At 36.9% G+C, this 25,394-nt stretch overlaps 2 protein-coding genes across 3 annotated transcripts in view; one reads left to right on the top strand and one right to left on the bottom strand.

Moving 5' to 3' along the window:
- LOC139977399 (uncharacterized) overlaps positions 1-25,394 on the bottom strand; it is a 64,199-nt gene that overhangs the window by 32,099 nt on the left and 6,706 nt on the right. For both annotated transcript variants that reach the window (XM_071986696.1, XM_071986695.1), the window contains exon 2: positions 19,491-23,125. In XM_071986696.1, the coding sequence (XP_071842797.1) occupies positions 19,491-21,723 (2,233 nt within the window). In that variant the 5' untranslated portion in view covers positions 21,724-23,125. The remainder of the gene's footprint in view (positions 1-19,490; positions 23,126-25,394) is intronic.
- On the top strand, positions 1,754-6,802 carry LOC139977462 (uncharacterized). The gene is made up of 3 exons (XM_071986805.1): positions 1,754-2,280; positions 4,667-4,767; positions 6,010-6,802. Exons 1-3 carry the CDS (start codon positions 2,189-2,191, stop codon positions 6,210-6,212), a joined length of 396 nt encoding a protein of 131 aa, XP_071842906.1. The 5' UTR covers positions 1,754-2,188; the 3' UTR covers positions 6,213-6,802.

The raw sequence follows: 25,394 nt of genomic DNA, 5'->3' as shown, positions 1-25,394 counted from the left end.
GTCGTTCTTTCGACTAACAGGCAATAAGCGCTAAAGGCAAGACTAGCAGGATAAAGTGTAACCTGCAGAGACTATTCGTGGCAAAGTAGCAAAAATGCAAGTTATATATTTGTTGTACCATGATTGATATTGATAATTGTAGAGACAGAGCAAAGATTTGAAATTAGGAATCAAAATTAAAACTTCCAGTATTGAGATACTGCATCATTGATGCTCTTGTCTATTAAGATGTAACAGGTTCCAGCATCGTTATTGGCTCCTATCAGGGATCTCACCATGCAATCCAAAGTTTGATCACACATCGAGTATAGCTCAGTATGCAGGTGTGAACATTCGCCATTTGTTCCTACAAGCATCTGACCTCAAATGACCTCTGCACCCCCTACACAACAGGGTTAATATATGGGTCTACAAATATAGGCAAGTATGGTGCCTGCGGACCCTCACATTCTCACATTTCGTCAGCTCCTAACCTGTCAACCTCAGACTAAGGCAACATACTGCAGTACCCTCCCTTCTCACAGCAGGTCCGAATTTTCGGCATTTCACAGGCATCCAATTCACGAGTTGTGATGGCGCGGGTTACGACTTCGATACCCGACGGTCAAGGATAAACTTTTTCATTTTTTCGCAGCTCATTTGAAGAAAATACGAATTACTGTGCTTCTTTGTCCTTATGAAAAACCAACTCAGATGATGGGAGTTGAATATAACAAAATATATATATATATATTTTTTTACCAACCCAAATCTCAGATGGGGGGGGGGCACTCGGGGGGCACTAGGTTTTCCAGGGGGGCACGTGCCCCCCTGCCCCCCCCCCCCCTTGGAGACGCCACTGCTTACGGTAGCGCACACTGTCACTTCTGTTTGCACAGTGTGAAAGTACCGTTTGCGGACCTACGTGAAGTTGGGCTAGAATACAATTCCTCCTGAAGCCCAAACCACGAGGCATGCATGTGAATAAACGCAATAGGCATTGCATGTAGTGAGAAAATTGTTCGAGCTAGACTAACTACTCGATTGAGTTCAAATGCGGTTGTATTTCAAGCTCAATGAAACCTTTCTGTTGGATTTAATGACGCACGGAACAAGGAACGTTTATGTTTTACAGTAGGCCTAGTGCATACAAGCGAATATACTTTGTTTAGAACTTTGGATTTTCTTTCGGATGTTATACTAAACTATGTTTGAGACTATCATGATCATCACTTTTGTTATTGTGCCAGTTTGACTGGTAAGTGAGCACATTCATACATCACTCTGTATAAAACCCGCCAAAAACGTGATCTTGAGATTTACGTTACTTTGGGTCAGCTTGCGAGTTACCTCTTCAGATATTGGGAAATCGTTGCGAAATCGCCGCAAATTTCGTAAAAAAAACTTGTAAACACGTGGTGAAGAAATCAAGAAACACCATTATATTCAGTATCTATTTATGTCTTGAACATTACGCCGGAAAATAACAGTTATGCTGACACGAAATGCACGCACAGCTCCGTACTGAACAGTTCACAACAGAAAAGATCATCACAGTGACGTCATTCACTGACCTGAGGGCTGTTCAAGGTCGTTGCAGTGTTTGCAAATTCCTAAATTACGGAGACGAAAAAACGATGTTTCAATTCCCTTTTTCATAACTTTCCGGTGTGCTATTTGGAAAATTAAAAAAATATGTTGCTTGGTAACATATAAACTACATTATATATGAAAATGAGAGATTTTTTTTCTGTCACTATCGTTCTACTTTAATGGGACCCCTAAAACTCACGTGACCTCGGTGGCAAATTTAGATCAGTGAATAGCACAGGCAAGCGTATGCGTAACAAGCCCGTACCCATGCACACATAATGTTATAGCACAGCATTTCAGATTATTGTACTGTTTACCGCAAAGGATTTTCGTACGCGATAGTTTGTTGTTTGTATGCCTTTTGAGTAAAGAATACTGTACGATTTTCGTACAAATACATTCGATTAGACTAGAGTATAGTGACAATCATGGAAAAGGGATCAGGGCAAGGAGAATCGGGCGAAAGAAAACGACCTTATCCTGGAACGAGCGTATAGGTTCAAGTGGAGGAAAGCCATTGTTGCATGGACCTGACAAAAACAGCAGTGCAAAGGAACAACAGCGACGAAGAGATGCCACGAAGATCTATCTTCTACGTTCCTACGTAAACTGGCAAATGGAGAAAGAACTCTACAAACATGTCCACGATTTGACTTCTGTTAGCAACGCAGATTTCGCAGAACATTTGCTTCAGGATCACACAAAAAGGTAATGATTTGCTAAGCTAGGCTAAAACTGTATAGGGTAATACTAGTACATAGTAGTACTACAGGGTATTGTCCTAGGTAACTGTCAGTATTGCGAAGTACAGAAAACTGCAAAGTTCGGACACCCCTAAGAAATACACGATTTCACCATGATAACCTACAAGCGAAAGCCAATATCACTAAAAACTAGGAAGCTACAGTTATTTCCTCTCCAAAATGACCCGTGCGCAAGTATGTACGTACATATCTGTCAATAAAATGAAGATAGTTTTTGGGGTATTTTAAGGCTTAGGTGTTCGAACTTCGCAGTGTCTATGCTATTGTATTTGTAACATACATGATTTGATGAGCCTAGGCTTTGTAACTAGGCCTATCATTCATTATTTTTCCAATGGACCTAGCGTATGCTAACCTTATCATACTTATCCTAGCACAAAATAGCAGTAAGTTGTATTACTGAGTCATCATCATCACTGTTTGTGAATGCTTGTCATGAGGATACTGTATAGGCCGTTTCTTACGACTAGTCGTAACAATTATAAACTATTCTTACGACAAAGGCAAATTCAAGTGCAGTAAATAAAGCAACTGCGCATGTAGTAGAGGTAACCCTAAACATAACCCTAACCCTAACCGGAAGTTATTGTTACTCATCGTCGTAAAATTAGTACTCCTAATCATAAAAATAGCAACTGCCCATGCGTAGTCGGAAATTATTCTTACGACTAGTTGTAAGAATAGCCACTTTGTACTGTATACAGTTAAAAATTAAAATATCCTTCCTAAAGAAGACTCACAGGGACTGGGGGTCTTTAGTTTCACTCCTCATATTTATGCCATGGAAAGCTGGGCCTTCTCATCACCAAAAAGTAAACTGTTTTTGCCTCAACAAATTGATGGAAATATATTTTCTAACCACTAGGCCTAGGTGATCTGTTCATCCCCACCCCCTCCAGGTTCTAAATTGTTATCAGCTGTCCTTGTTTGAAGAATAATTCTTGTGAATGAGCATTTGAAAGAAAAGCCTCACCTATGCCCAGTCAAAATTAACTGGGCATATAACATAGGAGTAAGGCCTATAGTATTAGTAATAAGTAATCAGAATTTAGTGTTCATAGTAACTGTATTCCCTAATTTTGTAATATACACCAGTGAGGAAGGCCTACTGTGCTGTACAAGTACAACCACATGGACCTGCAATTTTTCCTATAAAAATAATACATCTACATAAATAATTTAGAATCACTCCTAACTGATTCACATGTTTTCACACCGCTGCGTATGCAACTAGACCTTAGGTTTTTCTAAGGTCAGCCACAGCCAGCATATATGCAATCAAGTTTTAATGGTTCATTTGGGCAACAGGGTGTTATACTGTTATCTACTGACTGTCTGTCCAATATTCCAGCAATCATGTGTACATATCTGTGTTTGGGATTTTTGAAGGAACCCAACTGCTATGCAAGAAGTTAGGTAAATTAGCCTCACAAATTGAGGGACCATATTAGTACATATAGCTATACCTATATAAACCTTTATATAGCCATGCCTGGAGGTAAGAAAGTACCAGTTTTTTTTTGCGTGTAGGCCTGATGCTCATACTTTATGATGCTGTGCTAAGTTATCATATTTTTTATATATAGTCAGTATATACTATGCTTGTTTTTGTTCAGCTTCTTGTGAATGATCTGATGTTTAGTGTTCAAAAATTATAATATCTATTAAATTTGGTGGCCGAAACTATCTCTTGTGGAGAGTAATCTAGCGTTAAATTAATGGTAGTCTGAAATCAAGCTATTCATGTGTAAACAGGAATTTTTCACAATGGTGGGCTTATGTCATGGTGTAAGCTACAGTAGCATCTCAATTCTCACTCATGAAACCAACTGCTCACATAAACAGGAAGTTTACACAGTAGGTAAATAATGAGTGTACATCAAACTCTCATCAAAAGACTGGACATCTTTTAGCGATATGAAACCAATCAGTTCACTAAGACAGGAAGTTTACATAGTAAATTTTACATTGACATGTGAGCTCAAGTTGTTGGGCAAGCAGTTGGGCAACACAAAATTATCCTTACAATTCTTGAAAGGTACCGCGGTTTATGGATATGTTGAAGAAGAGTATGAAAGAATATCTCATCCTTATCTGGGTTTAAATCAATGTGGGTTAACAATATGTTATTATTGAAATATGCCTAAGTGTTTGTTTGTTACTTTTCTCTTTCATATTTTTTCTTGGGTAGGTATGATAAAAACATGTATGTTTGTAATGATTTGGTCATTACCAGATTCATTATGCATACAATTAAGCTTGGGGTGTACAGTAAAATTACTATTTCAGTTATATGATTTACGGACAATTTTTTTGGTTTCATTGTATAGGTTTCAAATGCATCTTTTCCGGAAAGATGCTGAAAGTCAAACAGAGGCATTCTCAGCAGCTGTCACCACAGAAAGATCAGTTGACACTCAGAAAGGAGAAGGTAAATTTATATGTTTATCCTTGCATGAATTACAGACTGGAAGAGCAGTGCTAATCTTATCTGATCTGATGTGATCAGAAAAATAATACAATTTCATTCTCATTTAATTCCAAAAGAAAAGAAAAAAATGGTAGCATATTGCTCATCCACTAAAAAGCATACATGTGTATGAAAATTTATAAAAGTAAGTGGGCCTGATATTATCAGGATCTTCTTTAGAGGCAAACTGACTAGTAACAGTAAATTCAAGAGACACAATAGAGCCTGGAACAGAGAGGACATGGTGAACACAAAGAAAGAAGTTAATGGTGTATTGAACAAAAGGAGTCAGTGAAAGCAGAGGTATTTAGATAAACTGTGGAGTACAAAGCGAGGATTAAGTAAGGAGAGAGGGCGAATAAACTATAGCAGAATACAGAGATGGAGCAGGATAAAGTTAGTCATGTCCTTCCTGTATATTGAGCCTATTCAGTTGAATGGTGCTAGGGCATTCCGTCCACTCACTTTATCTCTGCTGTGGTGTACTATGTCTGAGATGGTTAGTCTACGAATTCAGTACGATACGATACGATACACCTCGTGTTCTGCTTCCACCCGAAGGTGCTTCAGCAAACTAAGGAAATCCTTAGTCGGTAATTATTGAGGCTCCATGTTTTTTGTGCGTGGAAGGACACCGGCGAATTTCGCCTTCTCTTTTCGAATAGTGCCCTGAAGTAACGAGGCAGGGGTGTGTAATCCTGCTCCCGGGACCGCAATTTTAACGTCCCCTCCGAAGGACGTGAGTACCGCTTCCACGTGTAGCCACTTTCCTACCACGAGAAAGGAGCGGGGTGAAAATTGGTGTCAGTGTCGACACCGAGGTTTGAACCAGGGACCTCAGGTACTGCAGACGTGCACTCTCCCGTTCTGCCACCTCACCGCTCTACGAATTCAGTTACCTGTTGGGACATGTCTTTAATGGTATGATTGGGCAGCTGAAAGTGTTCCCCTACTGGAGTCTCCATTTTCATGGTATTGACTTGTGACTAGAACTGCTTCTTGAGGGTGGTCTTGGTTTCACCAACATACTTGTAACTTCAATGTCCTCTAAACTCAATGACACCATTTAAATTGAAATATCAGTTTCCAGTGCTGCATAAGTGTGATAAGTTCTAAACAAAAGGTATATTTTTAGTCACAGCCATAGAAGCTATAGCAGGATACTTGCAATCTAGTAACTCTTGTTTTATGTAATCTCTACAGATACTCCTGATCCAGTTACTTCAACACCTCTCAAGAAGCCATCTGCCAATGTTCTGTCCAATGTTACCAGTAGGATTAGATATGGAGCAGCATGGGAGAAAAACCTCAGACTATACGAATACACATTGCCACATTTACATGATCCTGAACAAAAGAGATCATACATATGGCAGGGGCAAGCACTTTTCCCAGACTTTTGTTGACAGGTTGTGCGACATTCACAAATGTTGGATTAGCAGCTAATGATACATCTGCATCACCAGATTGAGATAAATTGCTTTCGTCCATTTTGTTCGATAGTAGCTATGACTGTGAATCAGGAGCTTGGCCACCCTCTAAGTCAAGGTGGGCAAGGTTGGGGAAATTCAATCAAGGAGTAACAATCAGAGAATGGCCAGCTTTATATTATTGTATATAGGCCTACACGCACAGCGTGTATAAATATCTGTATCGGTTTATTTATACTGGTGTTCATTTCCGTTGCCAGGAGGGGATATGATTTGAACGTGGGGGAGGGTGTGGGGGGGTGGGGAGGGGGTCCCATTTGAAGTGTCCAAACGATGCTAATCTTTACATCTATCTTCTTGAATCACATGTACCCCTATCGACACGATCAATCAGTCCTGTCTCTCACCTCCTCTCATGCACTGGTGTATTTATTTCCTGGCAAGATAACAGTTAGGCATAGTAAGGGTCAGAGGTCATCACAACTTAAAGAGTTGTGCGAGTCCCTGTGGTCTCTTACATCCTGGTAGCAGTAGAGAGAAGAAGCCTAATAGATCAGAAACCATAATCATCTTCTCTGTTGTGTCTTATTTTCCAGCATCCTTGAAACATTATATCCTTCCCCTTTGATTTCTTGATGTCATAAAGCTGTATTTATGTGGTGCATTATTTAATTCCAGTATTTAGATTGTATATTCTTCTTGTGTATTTGACAGTATCCCAGTGATCTCCATTTTTCTGCTCTTGGTTTTTTTCTCTCTGTACTTTCATATCATATCTATCTCTACCCCTAGCCTCCATCTCCACATTTTCTTTACTTTCTTCCTCCATCCCTTCATCTGTCTTTCACGCTTTCTTTCTTGACCTCTTTCCTCCCCTCTGTTTACCCTGTATGTTTTAGTTTGCGAATCCCCCCCCCCCCCGCATCCCACCCCCAAAAAAGTTCACAAGGTTGACAAGTCTCCCCGTGCTAGTCCCAAGCTATACACCCTTGTTGTGGTGACCGTTCAATATACTTGCGGATCAAATGGAAAGCCCCACCCCCCCCACCCCTTACTTCCCAGTGTCATGAATCGGCAAATGGAAGATTATTCGGAGTTGTTCGTGATGGTTCAATGATCTTATAGTCAGGCATAGGCCTATACGGTTCTCTTTGTCCTTCATTGCCGTCGAAGTTTGAAATGAATTAATCGTGCTAGGAACTTCCGGGCAATGTTTAATTTTCTGTGGCAAGAAAAAAAGTTTCCCCCCAGTCTCTCCTGGTTGACTATATAGAGCCCGTTCGCCTATATGGTCACACAATAGTATAGATAAGTATGATCCATGCAGACATCTAGTATATATTTTTTTAAATTCAATCCAATTTCAGTTAAAGTTACGAGTTGTAATTCGAGTCAGTCGTGATGAGGTGCCCCATGGTGGAGCTGGGTAACCCACCCCAACCCCGTTGCCGACTTTTTGGCATTTCGTTGGGAGCCGTTCGGAACAAGAAACAGGATAGTCAATTCTGGGAGTACAGTACGCTGGAAAGCAATACACTGACGTGATTTAGAAAAAAAAAAAGTTTTTTGCTTTGACGGCCGATGCTCAGCGAGACACTTTTCAATGGAAATAACTATTAGTTTATTGTTCATGTACTTATTCCCTTTTTGCCAATCCTTTCTAAAGAGGGTGGAGCCGCCCCTTATGGCAACGTATTTTCCTTTCCTTTTCCGTTCAAGTTTCGTTATTTTTTAATTCGGGTCAAAGGGGTGCAAGGACAGGGTTTAAGTGCACCGGTTAGGAGGACGGGGTGCAGCTAGGGCAAGTGCTCTGTGATCGCCTAAAGGGCCCGTTGCCAGGAGTCCAAAAATAATTAAATATACATATTTATCTGTATATGGTATATGACATAAAATGCTTTGTCTTTCCCTCCTGATATATAACTAAAATTTATATATAAAATACAATGTAAGCTGTGACTCAGTCTATGTATAATTAATACCTAAATTGGCTGAAATACCAATTGTTCACACATGACGGACTTGACTTTACGTTTGATACCCAATAGTTTGTAATCACTTCAGTCAATTTTTTCACTCATTCGCGTTTGTCTTTTTGTGACACCAGTCAGCGTGAATCAGACATAAAGTTCATAACTATTAGTTTCTTGAGCTGTTTCTTGACTTCGACTGCTCACCATGTAGGCCTAAAAGAGTAAAAGCAGGGAACTGCTAGAGTTGCAGCTCCCTGGTCGAACTATTACGCCTGATGCAAAGCTCGACCGTAACCTATACTGTACAGCCCATTAGTTGTGAAAAGTTCTGAACGTAAAACAAAGCACTGAGTTTTGTATCACACAACACACACGAAAACGCGGCGTAATACCGCATACTACTGACCAGGGAGTTGTTCCATAACAACTCCCTGTACTGCCACAGACAAGAAACTATGCAGGAATTTCGCCAAGGCCACCGTTCAAGTAACCGAACCCGTTTATTGCTTACTAGCCGTAAATACGGGATTGCTGAGAAATTACGAGACAACAGCGACGATCCGATAGAGGGTAGTATTGATATTATTTTTGAATCGGGTGGTGTGAAGGACAGAATTTACGAGGAAATTACGAGCGATCCCACCTTTAATTAACAGGAATAATACAAATACACAAAAGGAGAAAGGACAAACCATGTCAAAGTGAGGATAGTTAAAGGTGTGGGTGTCTTGCGCGTCGAGCTGTGTAATATGCATCATTCTTACCAAGCGAACGTTCCCCGGGAGGGGTGGGAGGGGTGGGACAGTCCTTCCGCCCGCAATAGCTTTAAAACGTTTTTCACGCGGGAATGGTGCCGCCATAGGCAGTGATTTCAATAACTGTACAATGGTTTTAACTCCTGACCCGCGCCACTATTCCTCAAACCTGCCATTGGGGTCGGGGTTGTAATATTTATACATACATGGGACCTCGCTCACATGCCACCCCACCCCAGTGGAATATGATACCACCAAGCTGAAGGAACGTCGAATGAAGTGTTCTGTATTTCATTATCTTGCTTGTCAACAATATAAACATATATATATATATATATATATATATATATATATATATATATATATATATATATATATATATATATATATATATATTTATATAAATATATATAAATATAAATATAAATATATATATATATATATATATATATATATATATATATATATATATATGTTTATATTGGTGATATGTATATATATATATAAATATAAATATATATATATATATATAGTCAGTGTATAGAGAGGAGAAGTGTATAGAGAGGAGAATTGCTTCAGGATCGAAATGTTAGACAAACACTGGTTTGTTGCCGTGGCAATCATGAAGTCATAATTAAAAGAAATGAAGACATGGTGTACATTGCCATGAGTATAAGCAAATATGTTTATGGGCAAAGAAATGTTTCAAATTGCAAAAGAATACTGTACAGTATATATAGCCTACTTGCAATTAGTTACAGCAGTAGTACTGTATATGTTTTCACACACACCGAGTCTCAATAGCCTACACACTGTACGTACTTCTTAAATCATCCAGCTAAATACTTCGAGTAACATGAATGACTTAGGGATTAATTTTGAGCTTAATTTTGAGCTAGAGTCAATGTCAGCAACCTTATCGAGGTGCTTCAACGAAGAACCGAAGCGTAACGCGTCCAATGTTGACACTATAACAGAAGAAACATTGTCGCTAAGCCTAGCAATATCGTAAGCACTAGGCCTACTACTAATTCTAGCAGTAACGACATGACTGACCAGGGACTAGGCCTAGCGATCTTTCAGACTCGCAATAACACTGCGGTTACTACAAGTCCAAACCTGTCGAACAATCATACAATGGGGCTCGGAACCTCTTCAAAAAACTGCTCATTCTCAGGCCCAGTAAACGTTTATTTGAACGGTTCATCTACCGACTAGGGATAGACGAGTTCTACTCAAAAGAATGTTAGCAACAGGCAACGTTGCTATAGCCTAACTGTTGTAGCGTTTAAGGAATTTCCAGAACACACACAACTCAGCATCTGTTTATTGCGCAATTTGACCTGGTAGGTCAAAAATAAGTTTTAAAATGTTATCTTTAGAAATTTGTTCATTTGTTCTTATTTAATTGTCATTTCCCTCCATTTTTGAGTGTTTGAATTGATTACACTACCAAAATTTAAGACCAAACGATACTGCTTCATTCGTATTTTTTCACTCTTAATGTTCGTTTTACATGAGGTGACTATTACGTCATTCCGGAAAAAAAGATCAAGGGAGGCATAAGGAGAATACAGATCAGCAAAAATTAGCGAAAAAATGCCGTTTTCTAACATTCGTGAGGGTCATTTATGAATGGGGATAAAAACGAGGGTACCCGGTTCCCCTCGTATTTATCCCCTAAATATATATATATTTATTTACATATATATATATATATATATATATATATATATATATATATATATATATATATATATATATATATATATATATATATATATATATATATATATATATATATATATATATATATATATATATATATATATATACAAATATTGTTGGGAGTGATACTTTTATACATTGATGGAATCATTATTTGTTTTACTAATGAAACATTATTCGTCACGAAATGGATTGAATTTGCAGTTACTGATCGTTACCATAGTAACTTCTTCATTTCAATATTACGCGTTAACAAAATGTATATATATTTTATTTCACCCTTCTTTATATATAAACCTCGTTTTCATTACTTATAGCTTTGGGTGTGTCGTGTTTACGTCATAGCCTTGGTCATTGTTCCCTGCCAAACCATATCTTTAACCTAATTAAAAATATATATATATTAAAAAAATAGAGTAATTTGTGCTGTTTCAAACTGTTGCTTCAGAATTTCATTAACTGAAATCTTAATGAAAAAAATACTCAATATATCAAATGAAACACTTGATATAAGAATAATATTAACAACGAATTTTGCTCTCTCATGTTGAGGCCTTTTCTCTTAATGGTCGGTCGCATTTCACAAACAAAATTGACATTTTGAGTCGCCAGTGAAACATATATACTGACCCTTACAGTCTAAACAACACTTCGCAAAATCTCTTTAAAAAAGAATCGATTGCGTTTATTCGAGACAAACTAGATATTTACTTGAAATTTTAATTCATACACTCGCATTGTTCCTCCACTCCCAACTCTAACCGTCCGCAATGGGCCTTTAGAGAGGGAGGAGGGGGACCACAGAGAACAGCCTACGAGAATTTCTCAGGGCATTTGGAAGGTCGAAATAATGGTAAAAAGGTCGCCCGAACCTGCCATAGCATAGCAGGTTTTAATCGATGAACATTATGTTAAAAGAAACTAAGGATGTGTTCTTGTTGTTGTGAATACCAACTAAGTTTATCCAGTTATCAAGCTGCCTTTAACACCCTAAGGCAATATTTCTTACGTTTTATCTTGCTATATTATATTGTCTTTGTCATTGTCATTGAAAGAAAAAGGTTACATTTCTAATTGAAAAGAACGGTTGGTTGACGAAACTATCTTTTCTTAAAATCTTCGAGAAACAGATCGGGCAGACTCGAGATGACAGGTGTGCATCATTTCACACGCAAATGTTAAATCTCGATTTTTAGGACAAAGACATCGGTTTTATATCCTTCGACTTCACTCTATATATATATATATATATATATATATATATATATATATATATATATATATATATATATATATATATATATATATATATATATATATATATATATATATATATATATATATATATATATATATATATATATATGTATATGTATATATATATATGTATATATATATATATATATATGTATATATATATATATATATATATATATATATATATATATATATATATATATATATATATATATATATGTGTGTGTGTGTGTGTGCATTTGCTTAAACAGGCATAAACAAAAATTGGAGGCGAAGTGTAAGCCTGAGCATGGTAATTCGTTTTATTAGCTATTTCTTAGAAATAGACTTGACGTTATTTTGGCTAAATTTAGAATTTCCAGTTGAGTTAACCTCCATAAACTGTGTGCAGTGGCTTTGTGACACACATAATCTCTGTCAATTCCCTCTTTGTATGTCGCTAATATTGTCCGCACTGAAGCAGTCAGCGCAGTGAGTTTGTTCGCATTACCCTTTATTCCACCCGATACACACAGAGAACACAGTTAATACTGTAAATTTTAAAGTTTTTTATCGCAGTAAATACTGGATCGTGATATAAATCGGTAGCATGTGCAATAAGGATTACAGTAAGAACTGAGGATATGTGTAATTCCAATAAATCAAGTTGTTGGGATTTGTTGGGATTACACATATCCTAAGTTCTTACTGTAATCCTTATAGCACATGCTACCGATTTATCAGATTTGTCAGCACGATCCAGTTTTTACTGTGGTAAAAAACTTTAAGATTTCCAGTAGTTACTGTAATCTCTGTGTAAATCGGCTACTTATTCTTTGTGTCCAGCCCGTTCTGTATAAGGCAGACTTGTTATGAGTCCTAGTCCGAATTGATACGCACATTCCAATGCATTTTTTGTTCGCGTACTTGCTTTCACCGATTTGTACTAGCACCGTTCGTACTCGGGATACTTTTTGACGTCTAGTAGCGGTACTAGTGTAAGATTAAGGACTCGTACACCCGATAACAGCCTTGTCATATCTTGGGGAATTTCTACTGGTAATTGTTCTCATGCTGTTGTACTCGTGTACTCATATCAATGGGAATGACTTGTTATTGTACTCATGCTGTTGTACTCGTGTACTCATATCAAGGGGGATTCTACTTGTAATTGTACTCATGCTGTTGCACTTGTGTACTCATATCAAGGGGATTTCTACTTGTAATTGTACCGATGCTGTTGTACTCGTGTACTCATATCAAGGGGAATTCTACTTGTAATTGTACCGATGCTGTTGTACTCGTGTACTCATATCAAGGGGAATTTCTACTTGTAATTGTACCCATGCTGTTGTACTCGTGTACTCATATCAAGGGGAATTCTACTGGCAATTGTACTCATGCTGTTGTACTCGTGTACTCATATCAAGGGAAATTCTACTCGTAATTGTACTCATGCTGTTATACCCGTGTACTCATATCAAGGGGAATTCTACTTGTTATTGTACTCATGCTGTTGTACTCGTTTACTCATATCAAGGGGAATTCTACTTGTAATTGTACTCATTCTGTTATACTCGTGTACTCATATCAAGGGGAATTCTACTTGTTATTGTACTCATGCTGTTGTACTCGTTTACTCATATCAAGGGAAATTCTACTTGTAATTGTACTCATTCTGTTATACTCGTGTACTCATATCAAGGGGAATTCTACTTGTAATTGTACTCATTCTGTTATACTCGTGTACTCATATCAAGGGGAATTCTACTTGTAATTGTACTCATGCTGTTGTACTCGTGTACTCATATCAAGGTGAATTCTACTTGTTATTGTACTCATGCTGTTATACTTGTATACTCATATCAAGGGGAATCCTACTTGTTATTGTACTCATGTTGCTGTATTTATGTACTCATATCAAGGGGAATTCTACTTGTTATTGTACTCATGCTGTTGTACTCGAGTACTCATATCAAGAGGAATCCTACTTGTAATTGTACTCATGCTGTTATACTCGTGTACTCATATCAAGGGGAATTCTACTTGTAATTGTACTCATGCTGTAATACTCGTACTCATATCAAGGGGAATTCTACTTGTAATTGTACTCATGCTGTTGTACTCGTGTACTCATATCAAGGGAAATTCTACTTGTTATTGTACTCATGCTGTTGTACTCGAGTACTCATATCAAGAGGAATCCTACTTGTAATTGTACTCATGCTGTTATACTCGTGTACTCATATCAAGGTGAATTCTACTTGTTATTGTACTCATGCTGTTGTACTCGTGTACTCATATCAAGGGAAATTCTACTTGTTATTGTACTCATGCTGTTGTACTCGAGTACTCATATCAAGAGGAATCCTACTTGTAATTGTACTCATTCTGTTATACTCGTGTACTCATATCAAGGTGAATTCTACTTGTTATTGTACTCATGCTGTTATACTCGTGTACTCATATCAAGGTGAATTCTACTTGTAATTGTATTCATGCTGTTGTAATCGTGTACTCATATCAAGGTGAATTCTACTTGTAATTGTATTCATGCTGTTATACCCGTGTACTCATATCAAGGGGAATTCTTCTTGTTATTGTACTCATTCTGTTATACTCGTGTACTCATATCAAGAGGAATTTCTACTTGTTATTGTATCATGCTGTTGTACTCGTGTACTTATATCAAGGGAAATTGTACACGTCGGATATCACTTTAAATTTGTTGACAAACTGTCCAAATATTAAACAACAGGACCTTACAGCAGTATTAAATAAACAATAGTTAAGACAAAACAAACGAATGAATGAATCATATTTCAGCTGTTTCCAGGATGGTGCTTGCCCAGATCTGGGGTTATCCCCTATCCGGTGACGTCAGCATCTTAGGTTCGGCTTCCTTTTTCCTTTTTTTTTTAATCTTGTAATTATTTTGCGTTCTGTTTCCAATTTGTTCAACTAATATAATTTTGCTTGCCTGCAACTGTTTAAGAAAACTTTTACTCTACCTTCGGTCAACTCGAGCTTCCAAGATATTGATAAAAACAACAGCGCAGAGAAATAAATAGTCACATATTAACCGCTACATGCGCATGCGTCAGAATTGGTGTCTGTGCGTATAGTTAGCCAGAAATACCGTTGTGCGTTTTAGCATGGAGCTATCTGTTTATAGCTTCATGGTTTTAGCAACCAGTGAGACGGGGCAGTAAGAATATTACGCGAGCGAATTGCGTGGCAAATGTTCACCCCTAGATTGATTCCGATTAACCTAGCCTACTAGATATTCCAGTCATTCAAAATTCCCTTATTAAAGAAAGGGCACGACACATTGATTCTCTGGTTCGTATCGTCAATATACCGACCAAATTAATTTCAAGCTGTCCAAACAATTAAAACTGTAATTACATCGCCTCAGTCTATAATACAGAGAAGACATCTGTGAAGAAAGATGAAGTAACAGTTGCATTGTAATTGACAACATCACAAATGAGAGCTACGATTGCGTTCATTAAGGTCAATTAACCGAGCAAATAAGATTTCAATAAAAGGAGGGGATAGAAACCGGTTTTTAGGTACGTCTGGCTAACCAAGCAATAAACAGTATGGTCAAAGGAACTGTAAGCTAGATACGTATTATATTGGTGTTATAGCTGCCTCAATGGAATAAAATGGAGTTGATTCAATCATTGTAGGTATATATATATATATATATATATATATATATATATCTATATATTTCGTATTTTATCGTTGAATATTCATGCAGCTGGCCTCTATTCTTCATAAACTGTCTATACTTGCTTAAAATAATTTTGTTTTATATTTACGTGATTCACCAATTTTAATCGAAAACTTGAGTTTTATAGTGCTTCCTATTCGTACTCCTATTACGTCATTTTAACCGTAAAAGAAAGCATATACTGAGATGGCACATTTGAGACATTTACAGCAATGATAATAGGTTTTACCAGTGTGACTATATGGGAGTGTATTTTCCGCGTCATTTATAGTAACAGATTACATTTCGCCTTGAATGCAAAGATCAATTACATAGCGGAAGATTATCCCCACCCACATATCGCTAAGAAATTGATTTCAGCTATGTTGAGGAAAAAGAGGAATTTTGTCATAATTATAAAGAAAAATATTAGGAGGTAAATAAATCTGTGGTTTTAATGAAAACATCCTTGCGTATAGTTTGACCTTAAGGAAGATCACAAGAGCAGAACGACCGCTTCCAAGCCGGAAGCTGAATCGACGTGCAAAGATATATGTCCTCCCCCCCCCCTCCATTAATGGTTGGATCTATATCACTTCTGATCATATTATTATGATATGCATAATTATTTTATCGTAGGAAGGTAAAAACATGAATTTGCAATAACTCACATGACCAAATAGACCCGTGTTAACTACGGTGTAAAAATATCAAAATATTTTCCCTTACAAGTAAATTCCAAAACATGAGAGTTTTTTTTTTATACGACTAGGGGGGGGGGGGTAAATTTAGGTAAACAATTCCAATATTTCTTGTAAATATTGTGTGTTTATATTAAAGAAGTGAAACCGTCAATATTTAGCCCCACTATAGACAAAATCCAAAGTACATTTGATATGAAAAGCCTTCTGCAAAGTGAATGCAAGAAAGTATCTTGCTTAAAGTCATGAAAGTATTTTGGTTCACTATTCCTTCCTTGACTTTACACAATCCTTTCCTAGTTGATCTTATGTAGTATTTATTATGGCTTGACACACATGATGTACGCGATACATGAGTAACCATATCAATGAAATTAATAACAGTGACAATATTTCATACAGTCCACTGGTGCGCTGCATAAAATTATTACGTAACGTCACGCAGTCATCTTAAAATTAATGATATTCTTTTCTTTCAGGTGTTCAAATATTCGGACTATTCCTCATTATTGTATTCACTACACTACACTGCGCTACCCAGAGCGCCGCACAGTATCGGGTGCGTGTATATAATTATGCGCGCATAGTTTTGACGCGCGAATGCGTAGAATTCAATTACCAAATCAATAGTGTATCCTCGCTATCGACCTCTATCCACGTATACCCCACCCGTCTCCTTCTCACAATACAATCCTTCCAAGAACCCATCGTTTGGCATGCGTGGAAAATATGCTTGATTAACTGTTTCAAGGGCAATCATGAAAAAGACAGGTTGTTTATCATAGTTCCTTCGGATAATGTTCGCAACTCAGATTAGATTATGATTATTACGGAAGACCGTCTTCTACTTTTAGCTCCTTTATGTTTGTAGGAATACATGGTGACTAATCAAATGCATACACGTTTAAACTTAACAAAACAGACATTATACCTGTGTCTTCAAAACTCTGCTATATTTGGTTTTGCTTTTTCTTTTGAATGTTATCACGATTGTAAAAATTCAATTATAACTCGACAAAGAACACATCAGACACCCACGTCGTTAACAGTCTGTTGTATCAATTGAATAATTGGATGTCTCCCTGTCTTTGTGTTACGAGTTAGAGTGATGGGCATATCATGTTAGTGTTATGTATTGTAAATTTCAACATGAGAAGGGAAGAATTGAAGTTAATCGAATAAGTATAAATATATGTCCAAGTTGTGAAATGACAAGGACCGTAGCACAGACGACATTCTAATGTCACTCGCTAGGCAACGTCAGAATATATATATGGGACTTGCATTTAACTCCCCCCCCTATATATATATAGGGGGGATATATATATATATATATATATCCCCCTATATATATATAGGGGGGATATATATATATATATATATATATATATATATATATATATATATATATATAGCATATTCATGTCGATGCAGCGTGTGTGTAATCAGGTCTTGTTGATGTATATGTATGGAGTTCTAAATGGCTTTCACACTTTCAGCATAGAGATATTATAATTACCATGGCAACATTTCAAAAATCAATCGATTGACCTTGAAAAGTATCAAAATATCGGAGGATGGAAGAAGCAAAACAGTTGGATATCCGACGCTATCAAGGAAATCCGTGAATTAACAAATTACTTTCACCAACAGTTATAAATATAGAGGAAATTTAGTCCACTTTGCTGTTTTGAAAGGAGGCTGAGGCCTTTCATGAGAGCTTCCGGGTTCATGTGCGCATGTGCACTTTGAATTATGACCGGGTTATGATTTATACACTGTGCTCAGTGGAGTCGTCTGCGTGTAGTATATGGTTAAATTAAAACACTGTATTCAGTGGTGTAAATAGCATTAAGGTATCGTTTACGGTAAGCCATGAGCGTATTAATACGAATATATACGCGTATTCATTCGAATATGTACGTGTATATATTATTAGCCAATCAATGGGCTTAAATATATCTGCGTATTAATTCGAATATATACACATATTAATTCGAGTACATACGCGTATTAAGTCCAATATATCCGCGTAATTAGTGGGAATATAAACGTGAATTAAATCGAATATATATGCGGATTAATTCGAATTTATAGGCGGATTATTTCAGCCTATCAGATATGCAGGACTATATACACGTACTAAATCCAATATATCTTCGTATTAATTTGAATCTATATACACGTATTAAATCAGACAATAACTATAGCATGCCTTATAGCTTTCACAAACGAGTTTCGAGAGTTAACACACTGTAGCCTCGCCAGTGCAATAAAGGCCGAGATTGAAAAGTTATTATCTATTGACGTACACACGGGCCAAGCGTACTTGATTTAGACAACAAGCATGGCTCGTCCAACAGACAAGGCACAATATTTGAGAGTAATTTCGCGAGCCCGCCAAAACATTTATCGCAGATATATGTACACAGCAAGAACGGAAATATGTTTGCGTGTATATTCGAATTATAACCCGTGCATTTATTGGATTTAATCCTCATATGTAATCGAATTAACGCACGGAATTATTGGATTTAATACGTGTATACATTGAATCGAGTTAATACCCGGATGTATTTAAGCCTGATGATTTGGCTGATGATATATATATGCGTATATATTCGAATTAATACGCGTATATATTCGAATTAATACGCGTATATATTCGAATTAATACGCGTATATATTCAAATTAATACGCGTATATATTCGAATTAATACGCGTATATATTCAAATTAATACGCGTATATATTCGAATTAATACGCGTATATATTCGAATTAATACGCGTATATATTCAAATTAATACGCGGATATATTATGCGGTGTTTGTCCCAAATGGCGTGCCATAATTGTTCATAGAATATCGTGCTAAGTGGTGTGTAGTGTCACCTGCATGTGAGTATATGACTCCTCATGGACACTTATTTATGTTGCACTGGAAATTCAGTTTAGAGGCTGATCTGACATTGATCTTAATGTAATTACCTGCGACCTTGAATGTGAGAAAGGATGGCAACAGTGGTATAATAATAATAGCATAAAACCAATAGCATGAAACAATAGCGAAAAACAATAGCATAAAATGAGCACAAAAAAAAAGCAGGTTCAAAATCCTCAATTTTTTTTTTAAAATTTACCTGTTGTTGTATCAGGGAGCAAATATTCGCCAATAGTCGTGGTCTTCTCCCGTTGGGTAAACTTATCGTCTGAAACCATCATCATATCTGTTTCCATGGATTGGTTTGTCACTGTATCTATGACAACCGTATTTGCAGTTACGTTTTCAAGGAACGTGGTTTCTGGTGGTTGCGTAGAAGGATCGTTCAAATCCCGCCGTTTTCTGCGAATTACTCTGTTATTCTGTAGTTGACCTACTTCTTCCGTCCTACCCGAAGGCAAATATCTTTGAAATTTGAGTATTTTAGAATTTTCATCCGAAATATTCATTTCCATCATATTTTCAAGGTTAGATAAAGTGTTTGGTTGATTGAACGATTTCTTGGTTTGGTTATCATTAGCCACTATGACATCGTCATCAGTTATTGTGACGTTATGATCTTCATTGCTTCTGAAAGATCTTTGGTGAGAATTACTCAGTTTGTAATCTTCTCGCTGAGTTGATATAAGAATTCTGCCCTCGGTCAAGTTACCAAGAACTCCAACCCCATTGACAAACATTGTTCTGTCCTTTCCCGACCTCAAACGATTCTGAAAATTCTTTCTCTTAGAAAAGCCCTTGGAAGTTTTCGGTCTCTTTAAACCTACTTTAGAAAGTTTCCTTCTGCTATTTGTCACTGTTGGTCTTTCTGGATTCAGTAGTTCTGATCTAGTTTTAGTTTTCATTTTCCCTTTAACAATCATCAACTTCCTTGACCTATAATTTAAGGAAGTACGGATGGCCCGATTTCTGTTTACGATTTGAAAGGACGCCCCCGTTGCCCTCCCCTCGGTGTCCTCTTCCGTTTGATGTATCACTAATTTCTCGTCATATTTAATATCAACATTTGGGGATGCGTCATCCTTAGACAGAACCTTATCAGGGCTGACTGTTTGTGGAGGCGTTATCTCACCTATCACATCTTCTGCATCTTTCAATGTCATCTTTACAACTCCTTCATCACCGTGGTGTGCTTTCTCCGTTCTATTAACCGCTTGACGGTGTAATTGAACCTTACCGTCAAACACCGTATCTTTATCTGTTTTCTTGTCCTCATTTTCAAACAAGCGTTTCACTTTGCGTTTATTATCCATTCGCAGTCTCTCTCCCACCCACTTTCTCATCAGGTGGCCTTGATCTTGGCTGTTGCTAGGTAACCGTATCGGATAGATAACTTTATTACCGACAGATGGTTCTTCTCCCAGCCTTAATTGGCGGTGGCTGTGGTACAGTGTATTAGAAGATTCATTTTTGTTCGATGTATCATTTTCTCTAATTGAGCTTTTTGCTTGTTCAGCTTTTAACGATCTCATCTCTATCCCATGGGATTTATTCGTCCTGTTAATGCTAGCTTCGATAGATTCATCCATTAGTAGTCGAGAAGATACCCGAAATATCTCGACGTTTGTTTGTCTAAGCTTCTGGAGGGTCGATGGTAGGCTTTGTCTAGAGAATAAACGAGATTGAAAACTGGCATTCGACTTTCTATCATTATTTCCGAACGTTGATGTGTCTGCAACATATCCCCCTCGAGTTAATAATATCTTTCTCCCAAAAATACGTCGGAAATATTTGTAATAATTAGCAAAAGGCACATCAGTTTTGTCCGAATCTATTATAAGATGTTTGTAAAATGGTAAGAAACTCTGGTTTCCTAATTGAATATCATCGATCGCCAAAAGTGACATAATTAAACGAAACAGTATCGTATCGTTCGTGGAACTGCCCCTAACGCTTGCGGGCATAGCTGTATCCAATGGCCTCTTCAAGGTCTGATTTGCGACCGAGTTGTCTTTCACTTTCACCAGTTTTGCGTTTGTTTCTCCAACGGATGACGTCAGTCCAGACGATCGGTGTGCTTCTCCAATTGATGACGTCACTTTAGACGGTCGGTGTTCTTGTCCAATTGATGACGTCAGTTCCGATGATCTGTGTGGGTATTGTACTACTTTATCACCGAGCTGTTTCTTAATGTCCATTTCATCTGCTGCATTCCTATATTTCTCTGTCCCAATTCCATCAATTTCTGCTTCCAACATGGCTGGTAAGCTCGTCAGGAATTGCCTGACTTTTAACGTATTGTTACTCTGTAAAGTGATACGAGTTCGACTGTTTCGGTTGACAAAGTCCACCGATAAATTAGAAATGATGGTAGCGTTCACAAACCTCAAAAAGAGTAGAAAATAAGCAATCCATTTAAAATTCACCTCCATGTAGAAAATATTATATTCGCAAATAGTTACGAACCATTTTCTTGAATGTTTTTTGTTCTTCTTCTTATCAATGCGATGATTATTTCCAACAGATAACAAATCTTATTAAGATTAAGTTGAAATCCGTTCTGATCAAAGCTATTTTCCTTTAAAAAGCATCAAACAAGATTTGTATCCTTCTTGCTTCTGTGACCGATATACCTGACTGAGCCAGTCAAGTAAGCCAATACAATAATAGCAAAATGGATTTTTTTTTTTCCAATTTTTAAAAATATGAAATTTTCAGAAGTCATTCCGACACAACAGATAGTACTTACGATACTAGCTTGACTATTTTATTTTCAGATCAAGATATATAAACTATGTATATAATCTGTAATGATCTTGATGAGTCCATTTTGTGTTGAAGCAGAATTAGCGATGGATGGATATTAAACTCGTTTCAACCTACTTAGATAACATCTGCAAATCAGCTAATCACTATCACTATCAAAATAGCACTATCAAATAGCAGCTATAACACAGCCAGTTCATGGTGTACGATCTTCAAATTAATTGACAAGTAGGCTTTCAAGTTGTCTTCGCTGTGACATCATATCCTAAGTCACCAATCATGGTCCGTAAAAGAGGTTGTCTGCAGTAAACTCGCGAGTAATAGCAATTTACCGTTACAAGATCATTTTCATAAGTTGCCGTTTCCGTTCCTATGGTGATATTGACTGTAAGATACACACGTAGTTATATTTCCCATTGACGCTTAATTCTACATTATGAAACTCCATTACAAAGAAAATCGCTTTTCTATCCAATATTGTCATCCTTCAGATGACTAATCCACGAATAATTAAAAATCCACTGAAAAATGACAAAACTATAGCAGAAGACCCACGCGCGTATTATTATACGCTAAACCACAGAGATCGGGAAAACATAGAACAGCATTCCATGGGAAATATCACGCGGTATAACTGCGGTTCAAAACTATCAAAATTCGAGATTTGATAAACGAATTGCGCGGGCGGTGGTGTATAACCGTATCGAATGTCACTTCTGTGTTGTAACAAGAGCAACAAAACTGCAGAATAGAGAGAAACAGATTATCAGAAAGACAGAAACCCTTCTACATCTGACGTGTGTTGATTCAGCTTTTTGGTTCGATCCATGTACATGTGTAATGAATGTTTGTTATCTAAGCCTGGCTAACCAGATTCCATTTTCGTGTTATTAGTATTTTTTTTTATCTTCTTTTGTTGGTTATATTTCTAGTAGTGGCGAGTATCTTGCTTAACTCATGGTATGTAATTTCGCCTTGTCCTTTCTACAGTAGGTCATTGGATAAAAGACCTTGTAACGGTCGCATCTACCAACGAGCGTACGTGATGAGTTGCAATGGGGCATTTGTCTGAAATGATAATAAAGATAATTATAACATATGTTATCAAGTAAGAACTTCTAGAGTAGATGGTAGGAAGGAATATGGACAATTTTTTTTTACAGTCCAAGGTTGTCAGCTGTGTATTGAGGTGGTTTCAGAAACGAGACGAAATAACGACTGTGTATGAACGGCTGTAATTGTTCACACAAGTCTAAATCTAGACTGATTTCATATTTTTGGTTTTTGTTGGTGGACTCGGTTGTCTAATGAAGACTCATCAATGCAAATGTAAATTAGACATCATTAAAGCATTATTAACATTGTTACTTTGAGATGGGGGGGGTGGGGGAGGGGAGGGAGGGAAAAGGAAACGGGAAAATATATATTATATATATATATACATATATATATATATATATATATATACATATATATATTTTTATATATATATATATATATATATATATATATATATATATATATATATATATATATATATATATATATATATATATATTGGCCATTGTACCGAAACTTTCCCATAAGACACGTCTTGAACTAAAGTTTTTTTCGCCAAAAAATTGGCCTTTATTCTTTTCTCTTATCCTCAAGAATATTGATTCCTTTGGGAACAAAATAGATTTCAAATTAATCTTGCGCAAACAGAGGAATCGAAGCCCGTTGTTTAGGATGTTATTTAATACTGAGCTACACACCGTGTTGATGAATTGCACGTTTACATAGTGTGTTTGCTGACCTTTTAAGACAGATTTACATTTACCAAAGTCTTCTCTTGGTTTTCATATATTTTTTCGTTTTAAGATTAAATTTTGGTGAACAAATCACGGCTTTCTATTATATATATTTGAATTTGTTTGTATATAAATGAACACTCGATTTGATTGCGTTATCCGCCGACGTTTCAAATCCGAAAAGAGGTTTTTCATTTGATTTGCAGCGTCGCGTTGAAAAACACCGGCGTTGCATAACGATGACACTATATCAATCATGAATATGTAAGATTCCAAATACCAAATATTTTTACCGAGTACTTCAAGAGTGAAGAAAGGTCACTGTGACATAATTATTTTCAAACTTTGGCTGACAAGAAAGAATGGAGAAAAAAAGAAAGATTATCGAATTAGCACAAAAACAGAGTTAAATACGCTACATTTGTTGGCTTCCTGTTCACAAAAACAGCTGCTAGAAACAAACCGTTTGCTGATGGGGAGAGACTTAAAGGGGATACGTCGCTTTTAGTTGAAATCCATTTCATTATCTTGACTCTAAATCGAGATGCAGTTAATAGCACAACCTTGCTTGTATAGACCGAATGATATGCCTTTAATTAAATCCAAAATATGTCTCAGAATGCACAATGTCATGTCTACGAGTTACTTTTTCTGGAGAAGACCCACAGACCCCCCCCCCCTCCTCCTAAGTGTGAATCGACTTCAAGGACCCCAAGGCTACGACCCATCCTTTGTACAACCCTGGATCCGCCATGAAAATCTTATTTTTCTTCTCGGAAGGGATATTAGAGCAATTTTTAAAATTCAAATTATAAAAAAAAAATTACCAAAAAAAAAATCGCTTGGTTTTCCTGATGACACCAATGTCCCGATGACATTATTGTGCTGTTGCCAGTAGCATACATTTAAAAAATATCACGAAATAAAAAAAATATATAAATAAGGTATCTTCGCGGTACATAAAGCTAAAAGGATGTGGTTTAATTTAACCTAAAGATGCGGAAGACGTTTATCCATTTTGCGACGCAAAGAGCTTCAGCCACTAGACGATATACTTATAAATATACATATGGCATTATTCCAGAACTTTACAAATGGTCGGCGAAAGATCAAACATTCCATACCATTACACGCCGTGGTGATTGTCATCATTGGATATAAGTACTTTCTTTGCGGAGGAGAGTTACAATAAAGAGCACGAGTTTTCTTATTTGCTCTGCGCGTTATTGATCGAAAGATTTCAGTATGGTATAACTTTGATTTTCACCGGATTTTTTTATTAGTTACAGTCTTCTGCTCACGGAACTCATGTTCTCACAGTACATGGATTAATGTAGATGGATTTAGGCTTCCCTACTATGACATTACAAAATGTGTGAGAATAACGAACCGTTTGCCAATGACCCCATTCTCCTTGAAAACAATTGACGAAAGCTTTCACGAAATTATAATTCATCGTCTGTAGATGAATTAGTTTTGAAAGTCACTTATATCCTTCATGCTGCTCTAGTAACATTCATGTCCCTAAATAGAGTTTCTGAGAT

The sequence above is a fragment of the Apostichopus japonicus genome, chromosome 12 (genome assembly GCF_037975245.1).
Source record: "Apostichopus japonicus isolate 1M-3 chromosome 12, ASM3797524v1, whole genome shotgun sequence".
In the NCBI taxonomy this organism is placed as follows: Eukaryota; Metazoa; Echinodermata; class Holothuroidea; order Aspidochirotida; family Stichopodidae; genus Apostichopus; species Apostichopus japonicus.
The sequence above is the reverse complement of the archived record's forward strand: the minus strand, read 5'-3'. Positions and strand labels throughout refer to the sequence as shown.

Excerpts from the sequence above, each read along its gene's own strand:
- LOC139977462 (XM_071986805.1), top strand. The coding sequence starts at position 2,189 with ATGGAGAAAGAACTCTACAAACATGTCCACGATTTGACTTCTGTTAGC. Across the intron at positions 2,281-4,666 it reads CTTCAGGATCACACAAAAAG|GTTTCAAATGCATCTTTTCC; the intron begins GTAATGATTTGC and ends TTCATTGTATAG. Across the intron at positions 4,768-6,009 it reads TGACACTCAGAAAGGAGAAG|ATACTCCTGATCCAGTTACT; the intron begins GTAAATTTATAT and ends TAATCTCTACAG.